Raw genomic sequence first — 19,618 nt, forward strand, 5'->3', positions numbered from 1 at the left:
GAGGATACCCTACTTTTGCAGGGAACATAGGCCCAGCAAAACCATTTCTCCTTACTGTAGTCATGGGATCGGGACACACATTTTCAAAAAACCATTGCAAATTGCAGCCACTTTAAATATCACCTTGTAATCAGCTTTTCATCATGCAGCAATTAGTGCCAGAGAATGTGCAATATTTAGCATAGTAGCCAATAATATCAAGTAGGCTGATAATATCCAAATTTCCAAGTTTATTAATTTTTGATATACCATCTATCAAATATTGGCAACAATAAGTTTTATAAAATAAAATGTAACTTAAAATAAAATGTAACTTAAAATAAACATAAGATCAGAGAGATAGTGTAATAAAATAAAGAAAGGGGGGTTTATCGACAAACAAACCTCACTTGAGATGTAGGAAAGAACACCATGGAGTTATGAGGGTCATTTCATAAATAATGCACACCATTTTTTAAAATTTACATGTTTTATTTTTTTTTCCAAGTATTTCTTTACAATCTTTCAATATAGTCTCCCTGCTTTGCAATGACCGAGTCCCAACATCCGGGAAGCTTCATTATTCCATCCAAGACACCATTTTGTTCAGTTGCCGAATGGCTCGGATACTGGCAGAAGAAAGCTTTCCAGAGATGCAAAACAATGTCCATGCATGGGTTATTCCAACTTTGGGAAAAGGTCGAAGTCTGGTGGACTCATGTCTGAACTGTAGGGAGCATGAGGTAACACCTCCCAGCTGTATTCGCATAGTTTTTCAATGACTAGTGGAGAGTTCCATCTTCCCCTCGACCAAAAAAAATTTCGATGAGCTCAATCAAAAATCAAACAAATGATGATTTTTGCTTCTAATCGTGAAGGCATCATCATCACAGACAAAGTTCCATGTGGAAGAAGTATCACAGTAGTGTATTATCATGATTTTTTGTAAAAATAAATGTGCAGAAAAATACACAAAACCCGACCTCAGTTGCTCTTGGCTGGGCCATTCATTCTTCATGACAATGCTTGCCCGCACATAGGGAATGTCATTGAAAAACTACACGAATACAGCTGGGAGGTGTTACCTCATGCTCCCTACAGTCCAGACATGAGACCACCTGACTTTTGGAGACCATATCTGGCGAAGGACATAAGAAGACTTGAAGCGGTCCAGAGAAGGGCGACGAAAATGATAGGAGGCTTGCGCCAGAAGATGTATGAGAAGAGACTGGAAGCCCTGAATATGTATACCCTAGAGCAGTGATTCCCAACCCTGTCCTGGAGGAACACCAGGCCAATCGGGTTTTCAGGCTAGCCCTAATGAATATGCATGAGAGAGATTTGCATATGATGGAAGTGATAGGCATGCAAATTTGCTTCATGCATATTCATTAGGGCTAGCCTGAAAACCCAATTGGCCTGTTGTTCCTCCAGGACAGGGTTGGGAACCACTGTCCTAGAGGAAAGGAGGGACAGGGGAGATATGATTCAGACGTTCAAATACTTGAAGGGTATTAACATAGAACAAAATCTTTTCCAGAGAAAGGAAAATGGTAAAACCAGAGGACATAATTTGAGGTTGAGGGGTGGTTGATTCAAAGGCAATTTTAGGAAGTTCTACTTTACGGAGAGGGTGGTAGATGCCTGGAATGCGCTCCCGAGAGAGATGGTGGAGAGTAAAACTGTGACTGAGTTCAAAGAAGCATGGGATGAACACAGAGGATCTACAATCAGAAAATAATATCAAATATTGAACTAAGGTCAGTACTGGGCAGACTTGCACGGTCTGTGTCTGTGAATGGCCATTTGGTAGGGGATGGGCTGGGGAGGGCTTCAGTAGCTGGGAGGGTATAGATGGGCTGGAGTAGGTTTTAACGGAGATTTCGGCAGTAGGAACCCAAGCACAGTACCGGGTAAAGTTTTGGATTCTTGCCCAGAAATATCTAAGAAAAAAAATTAAAAAATTTAAATTGAATCAGGTTGGGCAGACTGGATGGACCATTCGGGTCTTTATCTGCTGTCATCTACTATGTTACTATGTTACTATGACTTTGACCTTTTCCAAAAGTTGAAACAACCTATGTGTGGACATCGTTTTGCATCTCTGGAAGAGCTTTCTTCTGCCAGTACCCGAGCCATTCAGCAACTGAACAAAAATGGTGTCTTGGATGGAATAATAAGCTACCTGGACGTTGGGACTCGGTCATTGCAAAGCAGGGAGACTATATTGAAGGATTGTAAAGAAATAATTGAAAAAAAAATAAAACATGTAAATTTTAAAAAACAGTGTGCATTATTTATGAAATTACATCAGACCGCCAAAACCTGTCATTTCTTTCTCTACAACACTGCTAAAATCAGACCCTTTCTTTCTGAGGGCACCGTTAAACCCTCTTTCATACCCTTATCACCTCTCGCCTAGACTACCGCAACCTGCTTATCACTGGGCCTCCACTAAACCATCTCTCTCCCCTTCAATCTGTCCAGAACCTGGCTGCACACCTCATATTCCGCCAGTGTCACTATGCAAACACTACTCCTCTTAAATCACTTCATTGGCTCCATATCCATTTTTACATGCAGTGCAAACTCCTCTTACTGACCTACACGTGTATTCACTCCACAGCTCCTCAGTATCTCTCCTTTCTCCCTATACGCTGAAGAACTGGTATGTAGCCATGGAAGTGGAAGAGATGAGAGCATTCCAGGGAAAGGAAGAATCAAAGCTCGAAATCTCCAAAGTTGCTGAATCTATGACTACTAAGAGGCATAAGGTGATTCCCTTCTGAGGGGTACCGAGGTATCCATCTGCAGATCAGACATGGTGTCCTGGGAGGTATGCTGTCTGCCTGATGCCAAAATACAAGATGTTACAGAGAGCTTGCCGAAACTCATCAAGCCTGACTATTATCCGATGCTGCTCATCCATGCTGTCACTAATGATACTGCTAGGTATCCTTCCAAATGTAACAAAAGTGTCTTTGTGGCTCTGGGAAAGAAGGTGAAGCAGTCAGGTGTGCAGGTGGACTTAAATCTGCAGGGAAGCTTAGCAAATCTATGGCGTTTAAACTGGTAGAAATTTTGAATAGACTTCCTGACTCTGTCAGACTGAAAGGTCAGCTACAACAATTTCGGAAAGATCTGAAAACTTGGCTGTTCACACAATATCTTAAAGGCTTACCTACTGAAGTGCCGCAGTAATAGTATATTTTATTTTTTCAGTTTTTATTCAATTTTATACCTTAATCTTAACTATCAGTGGGTTTTTTTTTGGGAATTGATGCATTAATAGCATTTTCATTTTTTAGGCTTCCATTTTATGTCACTCTGATCTTAATCATTTGTGAACCGAGTCGAGCTCACCTCAATAGTGTGTAAACTCATGGAAACACTAATTAAGTATAAATTAGATACGATCCTGAACGAGGAAGATCTCCGGGATCCCAGCCAACATGGATTCACCAAGGGTAGGTCATGCCAGTCCAATCTAATCAGCTTCTTTGACTGGGTAACAAGAAGACTGGACTCAGGAGAGTCCTTGGACGTCATGTACCTGGACTTCAGCAAAGCGTTTGACAGCGTCCCACACCGCAGGCTGCTGAACAAGATGAAATCGATGGGATTAGGAGAGACTCTAACTGCATGGGTTAAAGATTGGCTTAGTGGCAGACTTCAGAGGGTGGTGGTTAACGGTACCCTCTCTAAAATGTCAGAGGTGACTAGCGGAGTGCCACAGGGTTCAGTCCTGGGCCCACTCCTCTTCAACATATTCATTGGGGATCTAACTCAAGGGCTTCAAGGCAAAGTAACCTTATTCGCTGATGACGCCAAACTATGCAATATAGTAAACGGCTATAATCTACAGGATGCTATGGAGCAAGACCTGCATACTTTAGAAAGTTGGTCCTTGAACTGGCAGCTGGGCTTCAACGCCAAGAAATGTAAGGTCATGCATCTCGGTAACGGAAATCCTTGCAGAACTTACACCCTGAATGGAGAAACTTTAACCAGGACTACGGCAGAACAAGACTTAGGAGTAATCATCAGTGCTGACATGAAAGCAGCCACTCAAGTGGAGAAGGCTTCATCTAAAGCACGGCAGATGATAGGTTGTATCAAGAGAATCTTCGTCAACAGGAAACCTGAAGTCATGATGCCATTGTACAGAGCCATGGTGAGACCTCATCTGGAATACTGTGTGCAATTCTGGAGGCCACATTACCGTAAGGATGTGCTCAGAATTGAATCGGTTCAGCGGATGGCCACCAGGATGGTCTCGGGGCTAAAGGGTCTCCCGTACGAAGAAAGACTGAGCAAATTGCAGCTCTACACTCTCGAAGAGCGTAGGGAGAGGGGAGACATGATTGAGACATTTAAGTACATCATGGGACGGATCGAGGTGGAAGATGATATCTTTCTTCTCAAGGGACCCTCGACCACAAGAGGACATCCGCTCAAACTCAAGGGAGGGAAGTTTCGTGGAGACGCCAGGAAGTACTTCTTCACGGAGAGAGTGATTGAGCATTGGAACAAGCTTCCAGTGCAGGTGGTCGAGGCACGGAGCATCCTAGACTTCAAGAACAAATGGGATACCTATGTGGGATCCCTACGAGGTCATGCTAAGGGATAGGGTCACTAGGACTTGAATGAGCGGGTCAGTAGAGTGACAGTATAATTACAATTATACTTTAGGGGGTCAGTAGACTTAAGAGGGTGGGTAAATAGTGTGGGCAGACTTGATGGGCTATAGCCCTTTTCTGCCGTCATCTTTCTATGTTTCTATGTTTCTATGAGCTCCTTCGGGAGATGACCCGGTATATAAACTGAAGATTAGATTAGATTGGTATTCTCGTCGATCCTCCCTGATGAGGGTAAAGGCCAGGACAGAGAAACTTGCATCCTGAAAATGAATGTACAGCTGCATGGGTGGTGTCAAGAGCGTTTCGGCTTCCTGGACCAGGGGATTATTTTCTAAAAGCTACTGAGCATGGATGGTGTTTGAAGCTTATGTTGATGAGGATAGAGCTTGCAGGAATGGAACAGGGACAGAACTCGCAGTGATGGGACGTGGATGGAGGAACTTGTAGGAATGGGGCAGGGACAGGGACAGAACTCGCAGTGATGGGACGTGGATGGAGGAAGATCCCGTGGGGACAAATTTGACCCTGTGTCATTCTCTATTCTATAGCACTGGAAAACCTCTGAAAGTGGATAACAACAAAAACCAAAAATAATAAGCCGAAAACAGAGCAGATAAGAAAGACGCCTTCAATTCACATGTTGAAGGAGAAACTGGGGTCATAGAGCAGTGACAGAGGAGGCAGAACTGAAAAATGTAGATGACGCCTTCTACACAAACTTGCAAGTAGAGGTGAATAACCTACTGGTTCGAGATGCATAAGCCTTTTGCACTAGAATGATATATAAATGAGTCCCAAATATACTCGATACTGTATTATACAGAATAGAAGAATATGTTTTGATACTTTTATGATATGTGAAACCCCATTTTGCATAGGACATCTAAGTAAAAATTAAAATAACCATAGAAACATGATGGCAGATAAAGGCCAAATGGCCCATCCACAGTAACCATTATCTCTATCCAGGTTGGGAGTATTTTACAGAACACTTTGCTGAACTTGGAGCCTTTTGTAAAATATGCATAAACAGACTATTTTTGATACAGTGGGATCATCAATTTGCAAACCTACACATCCTGAAAAAAAGAAAGTGGCATCATGTGGGACTTTATATGTGTTTCAGTAAATACATGTGTAGGTGCAGATTTTGCAACAGACATATATATTTGCTGGCACATAACATGTTTAAATGCTGGATTTTACAAGACAATATATAGTAGAGAAGCCAAATTACGGAATAAAGTGAAATATCATTTTTAATGCCTCAATCATGGGTGGAGACTCCAGGTCCAAAATGAGCAGGTAGCTGACATTTACATGTTAGAACAGGTGTAAATGCCGATGGTGAAGTTAAAAAAAAAATCCATGTATTGCAATTGTAAAATAGAAAATACATGTTTACAGTTTTTGGGATAGCCCAAACCACGCCCAGAATATACCCACTTAAAATTTATACATCCCCATTATCTACACTTGTAAAGAATAGCAATGCAAAATCAGTATTTACACATATTTGCCATAAATGTCCTCTTAATCCACTTTAGATTTTTTTTTGTTGCACTGTAGTGCTTCTGCCCAAAATTCAAGATGTGTTCTACAATATCAGATTGTCACCAAGACTTGTTCTCAGTATTGTAGATTCTTTGTTATAATGGTACTTTTAGTGACATTCTTTCATTTGGCATCCTCTCGATACTACTGCATAGGGAACCAAAAATTCCTAGTACTGGAGGCCAAAAAATAAAATAAAGGCATCATCATCATAATGTTATTACGTACTTCTTTTGAAGGATTCATTGGTGGTGTAAAGATGGTTTTCCAGTACGACCACACAAACAAGATGACAAAGAAGTGATATGCAGTCAGGCATAAAACTAAGAAAAGAAAGAACTACAGTTATTAGCAAAGCATAAGATGATAGAACTATAATAATGTATCCAGCTAGGCCAAAACATCGCAAGTTTTGGCCTCTGAAAAGATCAATACATATCAACTATAAACATCAAAGATGTTAGGATAGTACAGTAGATAAACAGTAAATTATTTAAAAAGTATACATCAAGCTATGAATATCAACATATCTAACTTACAGGGATGATACTGGGAGATTAGGTTTATACCTTTGATAACCTTCTTTCCGTTAGTCCCTGGAGGATTCCATACGCTAGATGTTCAATCCCAACCTGTAGTCTAGGTGTTGCAGAAATCCACATCTTTTCTGAACACATGTTCCACCCCCTTAGCCTGAGAGTTACTAAACAATCCCAGTTAAGTCCCAAAGATATTTTGGTAATTAAAATGTCCAAGTGCTGGTTAATGCCATTTTTTGGATGTTTTTCTCTTTTGAAAATGAGCCCCATAGAAAGTTAGCCACTTTGTGCTAACTGCAAATATTTAGCGGAGATAATCAGCTATCTCTCACTGAATATTCATGGTTACTCAGTTAATCGCTATTTAAGTGCTCAGCTGCTATTGCTGAGAGGCTAAATAACAATGAATTTTGGAGGGTGGGCTCAAGTCCTGCTAGACTAGTCTAGACTGACAGGTTTTGTTCCTCTGTGTGACAAACTCAATTCCATTTCAGGTGTTGTCTCAAAGATGGGGAAGAAATTCACTAAACCCTGATGCAGGAGAGTTGATCAAGTTGAAACTCAGACTGCAGAATTAGCTGACTACTTAGAAAGAAAGATTGCATCAGATGAGGAATGGCAGGAGAAGGACAGCAAGGAAAGCTTTAGCCAGTTTAAAACTGTCCCAAACACGGCCAGGGATTACTGCCTTTCCAGCAGTCTGTCCCTTTAAGAACAAAGGCAGGAAAGAAAGCTAAAGGCAGGCATATGGACCAAGCTAGTGTGTGGAGAACCCTCCCCCAGCCAGGCTCAGGGGGTGTGGCTCTCCACACCTTAAAGCCAGGCAGACAAGAGTAACAAGGGGCGGGCAGGAGGACGAGCAAGAGGGAGAGAGTGGGATTCTCCCTGACCAGCCAAAGGAAGCCGTGGAGACAGACTGGCATATGGCAGAGGTTGAGGAGGTGCTTTTTCCTTCTGGAATCTGTGAGTAGGACTAAGGAGAAGCAATGGACATTCAGGAGAGTCTAGTAGGAACTGAAACCTTTCCTGTGGACATGGAAGTGCAGTAAAATGTATGGGTTTTGTTTTCCTGCATGCAGACGCTGTGAGCTGCAAGATAAGCTTTTCTTTGAAATGTACCTGCTGATTTTGCTGTTTTTGTTTAGGGAGAGTTTTGGTTTTTCCGCTCCTAAAATTCTGTGTTTTGTTTTTGCCTTTGCAAACTGAAAGCATTGATTTTGTTTAAACCAACGTTTGTATGTTTTTCCCTGCTAGCAGCCAGGCTGGTTAATCACATTTTACTCCCATAGCTGTGTGTAGTTTCCACAGCAACATTTCAGAAGGAAACATATTTTAAAATCTCTGCACTTAACCAGAACGTAAGCTCTGAACTAAATACTTTTACATGCTGTGCCGTTTTGGATTTTTCCCTGACTGTGCCTGTGATTCACCACACAAGTTCTATTAAGAAAGGAACAGCCTATTTGAGGAAAGATTCTGCTGAAGTGAAGCAATGTAATTTTCCTTCATGCTATGCTAGCCAGTTTGCTGTGAGTTGTTGTTGTTTTTTTTACTATCTGGCCAAGGATTGACACTGCTCATTGGAATAATGAGTGAAATTGCAAGCCTAAATTGTTTGAACTGACTGTTCTGGTGAAGAGGACTGTGTGATGCGGTCTATAAGTTTAAGGTTTAGTTTATCAGTAAATTTATAAACTAAACTAAAGTCCAGACGCAGGGGACTGTGTTTAAAGCCATTACTGACAAACTTGGAAACTTTGATTTTTGTCTTTGCTCTGAATGAGAACTGTATGATTTCATGGTATGATTATTTTCTGATACTGCAAAGCTGAAGCTTGTGCTATGAGCTTAGGGCTAGATTCACTAAGCCCACCTTACCTTGCCTGTCCGTGTCCGGGCTCCTTATTCACAGTGCGTCCTTATGCTAATTAGGCCAATCGGAGGCACACCCCTAATCAACCACACGGATCGCAGAAGAGTGATCCTGATGCATGTGCAGACTGTCTTCTTTGCTTGTAGATGGTCTGCGCATGCGTCTAAGACCCCTCTGAGCCGTGACTATTTTTTTTACTTTTACTTTTTTTGTAGCCCAGCAAGCCCGTGGTTTTAACCCGCTTTAAACCCGCGGGATAAAACCACGGGCTCGCAGTGCGGGGAAGGGCAGGAGAGATTCGGGGCGGCAGGCAGGAGAGATCTGGAGACGAGCAGGGTGGCGATTCGGTGGACAGCAGGGCGGCGATTCGGTGGACAGTAGGGTGGTGATTCAGGGCAGAGCAGGCAGGAGAGATCGGGGCAGAGCAGACAGGAGAGATCGGGGAAGAGCAGGGCGGCAATTCGGGGCACAGCAGGCAGGAGAGATCCGGGGAAGAGCATTGGGGCGGCAGGCAGGAGAGATTCAGGGCAGCAGAGAGCAGGGCTTCAATGGAGCTGGAGAGTCAGAAAGACGTTTGCGACTGGTCCCCAGCAGTCGCTTCTTGGGTTGATTGGCCAGGCCAGTCAGTTTCAAAAATTTCTTTGGTGAATTGTGTCCCTGTCTACTTTGCATGCGTAGCCCCTCATTTGCATGCACAGTTTGGAAGCAGATCGCAGGAGAGGTTAGTGAATCGGGCCGAAGGGAAATCTGGTCGCAAAGCAATCGGTACACGATCGGTTTGCTTAGTGAATCTAGCCCTTAATTTGGCCAGTGGCTGAAATAAAGCTATTGAATTTGCCATTTCTGACTAAGACTCACTTTTGCACTAGCAAACCACCTATCTGTAATGACCCTGTTAGGCTGTTAACTAGCCAGACAAGTCCCGAAGGGTCCCTTGGTTGAAAGGGACATGCTGGGCCAAAGGTTTTGTCACGATCCTGTGGGCTCGCTGCACAAAACAGGAGCGCAGATGTGGTATCTATCAGTAAATGGAGGCAAAGACTTGAAGATTCTGATAACATCATCAGTATTACAGGTGGTGCAGCCAGGAAAATTTCAGTATGTTAATGCCAAAGCTTATAATTAACTGAAGAAACCTATATACATGTGGAACCCTTTGCAGACCCCAGGGAATTCTTTGCAGACCCCAGAATATTAAAGAAAACTCGGTATAATGAAGAGAGAAGGGCAAACAAAAGCTAAGAGCTACCAGGACCCCACTGTCTTCCTGGGTGGGTTCTAGACTGCTCTAGCAGGACCCAAAGGAAGGAAAATTTCAGGTAAATGTAAATTTCTCCTTCCTATCATCCTGCTAGACTAGTCTAGACCTAGGGGATTTATCAAAGTTTTACCCCATCAATCATGAGGAAGGCGAGGCATTCTGCAAAACATAGCTCTGCCCCCCAAAAAAAACAAAACAGCATTTTTTCAGGCCTGAACATCAATTTTGTAATATAGTAGCATAGTAAATGATGGCAGATAAAGACCTGTATGTCTTGGTTCAACCAGTCTGCCCAAGTTACAACAAGGCAATGTTGAACCAACATTACATTTTATTTGCTAAGTTCTCCTATAAAATGTCTTCCCCTTTTCCCAAGATATGCGAGACCTGTACTCAGATGATATGAATGTGGTATAAAATATATATATTTGCTCCTGATCCATCCTTGCCATCTTCAGGGCTCAGACTGTAAAAATGTCTGCCCTGCACAGGCCCTACTTCCCAGCTACTGAGGTGCCATTAAAACCTACTCCAGGCCATCCTGATCCATCTCCACTTAAAGGACATAGACCACAGAAGTTCATCTGGCATCAGCTACACTGCCCCACTGCTAGAGTTGTCGTCAAAGCTAACTCCAGCCTATCCGGATCCATCTTGCCATGCTCGGGACAAAAATCATAGAAGGCTGTCCGTCATCGGCTTCATTTCCCCTCTGCTAGAGCTGCCATTTAAGCACCACTCCTGCTCATCATAAACAAGTTATAGCTGTTGATGTGTCATGTTTTGCTTTGATACTATACTCTTTCTATTTAGGGATCGTGTCTATCCCATGCATTTTTGAACTCCACCACTGTTTTTGTCTCCACCACCTCCACCAGGAGGGCATTCCAGGCAGCTGACAGCGATTCTTACACGCTGCCTGCTGCTAATCTGGAAGCATCTCTTGTTTTGCGATCTCAACCTCTTCAACTCTTGAATACTATGAAGTACTTAGGAGTTCAATTAGATTCTGTGCTAACATTTCATCCACAATTGGTATCTGTAGCCAGATCTTTGCGTAAGATCCATTCAATTTGTCCCTAAATTGATATACTTGTTGTGAGTCTCTCATTTATGCGTTGGCTACCTCAAAGTTGGATTATTGTAACATTGTTTACACAGGACTTTCACAGGTATCTGTTAAGAAATTGCAGACTGTACAAAACATTGCTTTATAATTCTTACTGGCGTTTATAGGTATGATCATATTTCTCCTCTTCTGAAAGAGTATCATTGGCTTCCTGTGAAATGTTGCTTAATGCAAAAGGCCTTAATTCTGGCATTTAAGGTTTTACGAACTGGTCAGCCTGATTACTTGGCAAAACATCTGGTGCCTTACAGACCATTCCATTAATCTGCATTTATCAACTGCTCTCCCTTCAGTTCATCTGATTATGTTGGCATCAACTCGTAATTCAGCCTTTTTTGCTTCTGTTCCAACCTTGTGGAACTCTCTTCCAAATGAGTTACACTATGAGCTTTCTTATTCTAACCCCCTCTTCTACGAAACCGCACTAACAGTTTTTAGCGTAGAGAGCCATACTGAATGGCCCACACTGCTGCCAACGCTCATTGAGTTCCTATGAGTATCGGAAGCAGTGCGGACCATTCAGCGCGGCTCCCCGTGCTAGAAACTGCTAGCACAGTTTCGTAGAAGATGGGGGTAAGTTTAGGGCCATACTGAAGACCTATCTTTTTGGACTGGCATTTTCTTAGATTTTTTATTTTATTTTTTTTTAAAGAGGAACATGATCTTAGTTTTTTTATTTTTTATAATTTTATTTTTATTCAAATTTTACATTTTAAACAAGCATTTCAACTTGAATATGGATTGGAATTAAAATACAAGAAGACATGGATGGTAATCCCATCCAAAGAAATTTTTAAAGAAAAGAAGGGGACGTACACAGATGGGTCAAACACTGGTTGGCAGGCAGAAGGCAGAGGGTTAGAGTGAAGGGTCACTACTCGGGCTGGAGGAAGGTCACGAGCGGAGTTCCGCAGGGGTCTGTACTCGGACCGCTGCTGTTCAATGTATTTATAAATGACCTGGAAACGGGGACGAAGTGTGAAGTTATCAAATTTGCGGATGACTCTAAACTCTGTAGAAGGGTTAGAAATGCGGAAGAGTGTGAGGACCTACAAAGGGACCTAAACAAACTGGAGGAGTGGGCGAATAAATGGCAGATGGATTCAATGTAGGGAAATGCAAGGTCATGCATATAGGGAGAAAGAACCCGATGTTCAGCTACCAAATGGGGGGATTAGTATTAGAGGGAAGTAACCTTGAAAGAGATTTGGGTGTACTGGTGGACACAACAATGAAGTCAACAGCACAATGTGCAGCAGCCGCGAAGAAGGCAAACAGAATGTTGGGTATTATTAAGAAGGGTATTACGACCAGAACGAGAGAAGTCATACTGCCGTTGTATCGGGCAATGGTGCGCCCGCACCTGGAGTACTGTGTTCAGTATTGGTCACCGTACCTTAAGAAGGATATGGCAATACTTGAGAGGGTCCAGAGGAGAGCGACACAAATGATTAAGGGCATGGAAAACCTTTCATACACTGAAAGATTGGGGCTCTTCTCCCTGGAAAAGCGGAGACTCAGAGGAGACATGATAGAGACCTACAAGATCATGAAGGGCATAGAGAGAGTAGAGAGGGACAGATTTTTCAAACTTTCAAAATATAAAAGAACAAGAGGGCAGTAGGAAAAGTTGGAAGGAGACAGATTCAAAACGAATGCTAGGAAGTTTTTCTTTACCCAGCGTGTGGTGGACACCTGGAATGCGCTTCCAGAGGACGTAATAGGACAGAGTACGGTACTGGAGTTCAAGAAAGGATTGGACAATTTCCTGCTGGAAAAAGAGATAGAGGGGTATAGATAAGAGGATTACTGAACAGGTCCTGGACCTGTTGGGCCGCCGCGTGAGCGGACTGCTGGGCACGATGGACCTCGGGTCTGATCCAGTGGAGGCATTGCTTATGTTCTTATGTTCTTATATTTCTTCCACAATGATCCAAGACCTAAGCAAAATAAAAGAAAATTACAAAAATAATTTATCTGGACATAATAGAAGTAAGAGAGACCACTTCCGGCTGCTGGTTCGCTAAACTGTAGGAGTCACCATTGGTCCTATGGTTACTCCCCCCCCTCTTCCTTGGCCACAATAAATTGTAACAACTGTTTGGGTTCAAAAAATAGAAAGGATTTTCCTTCTAATGAGATACAGCACTTTGCAGGAAATTTTAATACAAAGGAAGCACTCAGAGCAATTAATCTAGGTCTATAAACCAAAAAGTGTTTTTCTTCTCTTCTGCGTCTCATGAGATATATCAGGAAATATACGAATTATTGAGTCCAAAAAAGTTTCATTCATATGTCGGAAATATGTTTGAAGAATCAAATCCCTGTCAAACTCTAAGGCAAATGATTCAATACGAGTAGTCCTTTCAGTTATTACTTCAAGAGAACTTCCCAGAAAGTTTGTTAAATTCAATCCACTTGCTTCTGGTCCTACTGGGTCCGTAAGGGTAGAGCTTTCCCATTTCTTTTCCAAGGTAATATATTGCACTCTGACTATAAGCGGTAGGCTTTCTTCTGGTATTAAGAGGACTTCTTTTAATTATTTCTGGACCATTTCAAGGCCAGAAATCACTGGAGACTTGGGAAAATTCAAAAACCCCAGATTATTCCTTCTCTGTTTATTTTCCATAAATTCCAGTTTTCTATAAATAAAAGATCACTCTTTAATGATTTCCAGTTTCCTTGATTCAAGTGAATTGATCTGGTCATCATGTTGCTGTATTTTTTCCCCTTTTTCTCTTAATTTAAGTTCGTGTTCCTTTACCTGAGAGCTGACAGTACCACTATCCAAATGTAACATTGATACTGCCTTTTTAAGGTTGAGTCCATTGTCGCAATGGCTTCCCCACAGAGTGTCCAAATTGACTATTATAGGTTTAATTATCTCTCCAAATTGTTGATTAATGGGAGCAGAAATTAAGTTCTTACCCTCTTTTGTGGATGGTGCCTGTAAACTGGCTGCAGTGGGAGTCTCACCTCCCAATGACTCGGCTCCCACTGCTCCTACAGGGTTCTCCGGCTGTCCATCTCTCCGAGTCTGCAGGAGTTCCTCTCCTTACACAAAGATCCCGCTCCCAGGCTGAAGAGGAGCCTGTACTTCGATCGGGCTAAGAGAAGCCCAACTCATGCTGAGGTTCACTGAAGACTCTGGTGTTCCTCCCAAGGTCAGCTGGGTCTCTCTCTGATAAAGCGCAAATCCCGCATCCGTCGTCTGTATCAGATTGCCGGAGCTCGCAGCTGCCGGAGGATTTGGCCACGTAGCTCCCTTCCTCTTCCCCATTAGTCGGTAGAAAATTACAAGCGGCAGAAACCACAAAAACAGCTCCGGGGACTTGCAGGAGCAAAGAACTCTCTACCCTGCTTCTCCGAAAGAAAATTCAGCCACTGCTGTTGGGAGAGGGGGGTGTCAGAGGACGCTGACACGGAGCTCATGGCCAGACGACCAACTCAATCACCATCTTGGATCCCCATGATCTTACTTTTTAATTTTTATATTTAGGATTTTTTTTTCTTATTCTTAGGATTTTATTTAATTTTTACTTTTTGTATTTGTATTTTAAACTTGTAATCTTGAGGTGGAAAATCACCCCACAGCAACTAATAGACTTTTTTCTTTTTTGATTTTCTGTCCTCATAATATTGGCATTCCTTTCTCACTTTGTTTTTGTAAACTGCACTGATGTTAAATTGAAGAATGGTATATAAATAATAATAAACAAACATCAACTTATCCAATCTCTCTCCCATCCCTCCCCCATGTCCAACATTTCTCCCTCTCCAAGCAGCATCTCTCCCTCCCCTCCATTGATGTCTCTCCCTGTCTCTCCAGCCCCTTTCTTCACCCCATGTCCAGCATCTGTCCTTCCCTCCCTCACTCCAATTTCTACAACTCTCCTCTTGCTCTTCAATGGGTCGGGGCAGCCGACAGCGATTCTTACACGCTGCCTACTGCTAATCCGGAAGCCTCTCCTCTACCACAGAGAAACAGTTAATTGCCAGAGGGGAGGCTTCCGGGTTAGTGGCAAGCAGCTTGTGAGAATCACTGCTGCTGACCCACTGAAGAGAGCACCATGTAGACACAATTTTTTTAGAGGGGCATTTTATTTATTTATTTATTTGGTTTTATATCCTGTCCTCCCAGTGGAGCTCAGAACAGGTTACAAGTTTACATACATATTTATATGGTTTTATACAGAGCATTGGCAAACATGGTATGGCAGGACATTGTCTGACAAAACAGATGGCAAAACAGTGAAAGCATGGTAAAACAACATAACATGGTATGGTGAGACATAGCATGACGAGCATTGTATGGCAAAACATGACATGGCAACATAGTACGACAAACACTGTATAACAAGCATAGTTAACATAGCATAACAAAATATCTTCTCAGAATATTATTTCCACAAGAGCGACATTGCTGATTTCCATTAAAGTAAAAATGAATAAAATTCCTGTTCTTAAAGCATATTTTTCTATGATTTCATTAATACAATTTTTCTATCATTTTTATGACAGGAGTTACTTTTTGTGGTCAGAAGGTGATATGATTCCCCCCCCCCATTCTGACACCTATCTGTGAAAGTGTCAGCAGGGTGCTTAAGCAGTAGTTTGTAACTGCAAGGGGGCATATATAAGGGTAGAGCATGGGCAGACCTCACTCTTACATGGGTAACTTAGAGCATACTGTTATGTGTGTCTCTGCCACATTTAGACATCCACACTTGCATGGTATAACTGTGGGGGGAAAGTGTGGCACAGTGGTTAAAGCTATAGCCTCAACATCCTGAGGTTGTGGGTTCAAACCCATGCTGCTCTTTGTGACCTTGGGCAAGTCACTTAACCCCCCCATTGCCCCAGGTACATTAGATAGATTGTGAGTCTGCCAGGACAGACAGGGAAAAATGCTCGAGTACCTGAATAAATTCATGTGCACCATTCTGAGCTCCCATGGGAGAACGGTATAGAAAATTGAATGAATAAATAAATAAATGTTAGGCATGCTAATACTAGGGTATGCTAGTATTCTGAAATGGAACCTATGCGTACAGGTGCCATTATGGCTTATGGTTTGTTTTATTTGGTATACCTCAAGGCAGTTTACATAAAAACATAGCAATCATGAGAAAAACACTGATATTTTCCAGGAAAGTTAGAAGAGTGAAACACAGGATATAGCAACTTGGAGGGCAAAGAAGGGTTCCTACTGTGTGTCCTCAGGGCACCTACATGGAGGCACACAGTTGTAGAATTGCCCCCTAAATGATTAAAATAAGTTACTACTAGAAATCTAAGGCCATACTTATGTTAAAATTCTGGTAGTGTATGTGAGAAGGCATTAGAATGCTAATGTTAGGGAAAGTTGAAGGAATCCAGTGAGGCCTATGATTACAGAAATGAATCATGAGTACACAGAAATAACAGTGGAGAGATAAAGGAATAAAAGTCCAAAAATACTCAGTACATTTTTACTAAGATGAAACCAGTGAGACAAAATTCAATTTAGGAGAAAATAACAGAAATTTACAATTCTATTTATACAAACTGAAAAGACTAAGAGCAATTTATAATATAAAAAAAACAGATAGTAGATAAATTATAAGGGTAGTAGATAAAAAAAAAAAAAAAGAAGTGGATATGACATTAAACACAGATATAAAGCTAGATTAGATTAGAAAGCTTTTTTAAACAAAAACAGGTAGCGCACATGCACAGCTAGAGAATCCTGTTTATGCGAACTAGATTACAAGAACAGAATACATCTCAACAAGTACAGTAAAATGGAAGAACAGAGTTTTGGAGGAATCATCCACAGTAGGAAGTCAAAGTAGAATATATGCTTAGCACATAAAATTGCACACAATTGACACTAACAACCAATAATCGCCAATAACTGGAGTTAATTGGTGCTAAAACTTGCAGTTACATGCATAACTGTACTTAGTCATTATTTGTGCAGAAAATCTACAGTGCAAAGCTGGAAGGGGGCATGGACAGGTCAGGAGCATGCCTAGCACTTGTGCACTAAGATTCTCAAATATTTTCAGTTACAAGTGCAACTGCGACATTCAGACACGGTCATTTATACCAGCCATTGACATAGTGTAAGCAACTGTGTACATAAACCCCACGCTGCTCCTTGTGATCCTGGGCATGTCACTTAATCCTCCATAGCCCCAGGTACGTTAGATAGGTTGTGAGACCACCGGGACAGATAGGGAAAATGCTTGAGTACCTGATTGTAAAACCGCTTAGATAACCTTGATAGGCGGTATATAAAATCGTAATAAAACTTAAAACTTAAACTTAAAAACTTAAATGCCCACTGACACTAGTATTCTATAATGGCAATAATACATATAACTGCTGATAGAAAAAATAGCATTCTAGCACCTAAATTTTGGTGACCTTTTCAGAATTACCCCCTAATTGGTTATCTTATATATTTATATTTCTTATGATTTCATATTAGTGCAAAAACAAAATTAAATGCCCACTTGCACATAATTAAGAAAATAAAGTACCCGTACATCTCTCACCATGTATTCAGAAAAAAATTACTTTCAACAGACTTCATATATGTATCTGCTACCACTACTCATAAAAATGATAAAATGAAATACTGCTTACCTTTTTCTCCAATACTTTCTATGGATACTGCAAGCAAAAGAAAAAAGTATTAAAATTAACAGAACAGTAAGACAACAGTTTGCAACAACTCAAGACTCGCTAAGAAACCCGTGAAAGAAATGTAGTAAAAAAACTATATTCAATCTAGAAAGTTTCAGTCTACATAGAAACACAGAAAAATGAAGGAAGATAAAGACCATATGGCCTATTCAGTCTGCCCATGCATGCCATCCATTATCTCTTCCGATCCCTTAGAGATCCGTATGTACTTGTCCCAAGCTTGTTTGAATTCAGATACAGTCTTCATCTCCAGCACCCCCAAAAGGAGGCTGTTCCATGAATTCAACACCCTTTCCATGAAAAGTATTTCTTTATATTACTCCTGATTCTATCCCATTTCACCTTCATCCTATGCCTCCTCATTCCAAAGATTCTTTTCAGTTAATAGAGACTCATGTCCTGTGAATTTATGCAAAAGAAGAATTTGCAGCCTACATGGAGGCAGAGATACAAGTCTTCTGATCAACAAGAACCAGTTCTGACAAGCCCTGTAGAATGCTGTCATTTACTGAAATTGGTGCAGGCTCTTTGCTATGTTGGGATTTGGGGGGTGCAAACAGGAGAGGTCCTAGGTATTGTTAGGATATCTTTTGCCAGTCAATGCAAGACTGGGCATACTAATTAAAAGAGAGATAACTACATTTTTGTTGCTGGCAGAAAAGTCTACTTGAAGGGGGAGGGACTCAAAGATCCTACAAAGTTCCTGGTCCAGGGATCAATTATGGTCAGGGAGATAAGCAGCAATTAGTAATGGAAAAATCCCAAATCCTTATTGCTTCTCTATAGAGGCAGAGGAATCCTGCTCCTTCCTGCTTCTTGATATACATATGGCAAGTGAAGTTACTCACTGTGAAGTTACTCACTGTGAAGTTACTCAACTCAAAACTCTCCTTTCATTCACACATTTCCAGTTTCATGAAGATTGAATTTTAGACCCGTTGTAAGATTCATTCTTTATGCTCTATCTTGACACTTAAGCCCTTCACACTCAAACACATGCCTTTCTTACCTCATGCATTGATTATTTTAACAGTCTACTCTGGTCTACCCTAATTCTAGCTAAAATGCATCCAAACGTTTCAGAATTCAGCTGCTCACCTCATCTCTAATACAAAATGATCTGATCATGTTTTACCCCTGCTCATCCAACTCTATAGGCTTTCTGTTCATTATACAATTCTATGCAAAGGATATTATGCTCACTTGACTCTCGCTGCTTGGTGCTCCTCTCCCCTTGAATGGCTTATTGGGAATCCACACGTCATTCAGCTTTCTTTTCCATAGCACCTTCCCTATGGAACTCTTTCCCTGGCCTCTGCTCCGAGACCTCCTTTAAAAATTTGATTGAAGACACTTTTTTATTAGTTAGCTTATGGGCCTCCACTTTAGAATCTTCTGGCTGTCACTCATCAATCTTGGAACACTTTCTCCTGTCTCTCTCCGCCCTTACAACCCCAAATGAATGGTTCTTTTCTATTTTATTCTCTCATTCTTTTCTGTGCTTTTATGACTCATATTTACTTTGTGAACTGCATTGTTCTACTGATTGGTAAAAATGGTAAGAACCCATAATTCTTTAAGGACAGCAGAATGAATTCACACTGATGGGTGACATTGTCTGATGAAGCCCTGCATTGGAGCTGATCTTAAGTCACTTTGAGAAGCCTTTAATGCCATGCCACGCCACGCCACGCCACTGGGGAATACCAGGTGCTGTAAGCTGCAGGGCTCTATGTTGGGTAGCAGCAACATAGTGGAGCCAACACTGCACAGTAGAAGGCAATGGCAAACCACTCCTGTACTCTGCCATGAAACATCACAGGAAGGATTCCTCACTGTGCATGCAGCCATGGGTCAGTGGTTGACTCAAAGGCATACATACAAACTTCAAAGACATATAATAGGACTCCTGAGAAAATTAGAAAGTCATGGGATAGGAAGCAATATTCT

General features: G+C 41.6%; 1 protein-coding gene across 2 annotated transcripts in view; it reads right to left on the bottom strand.

Annotated features, from left to right (window-relative positions):
* ZDHHC2 (zinc finger DHHC-type palmitoyltransferase 2) overlaps positions 1 to 19,618 on the bottom strand; it is a 151,768-nt gene that overhangs the window by 105,989 nt on the left and 26,161 nt on the right. For both annotated transcript variants that reach the window (XR_004540655.1, XM_033957926.1), the window contains exons 2-3: positions 17,609 to 17,635; positions 6,402 to 6,496 (exon numbers count right to left, since the gene is read on the bottom strand). Coding sequence is in view for 1 of the 2 variants with exons in the window: in XM_033957926.1 (XP_033813817.1) it covers positions 6,402 to 6,496; positions 17,609 to 17,635 (122 nt within the window). In the remaining variant the exon portion in view is untranslated. The remainder of the gene's footprint in view (positions 1 to 6,401; positions 6,497 to 17,608; positions 17,636 to 19,618) is intronic.

The sequence above is a fragment of the Geotrypetes seraphini genome, chromosome 1 (assembly GCF_902459505.1).
Source record: "Geotrypetes seraphini chromosome 1, aGeoSer1.1, whole genome shotgun sequence".
Classification (NCBI taxonomy): domain Eukaryota; kingdom Metazoa; phylum Chordata; class Amphibia; order Gymnophiona; family Dermophiidae; genus Geotrypetes; species Geotrypetes seraphini.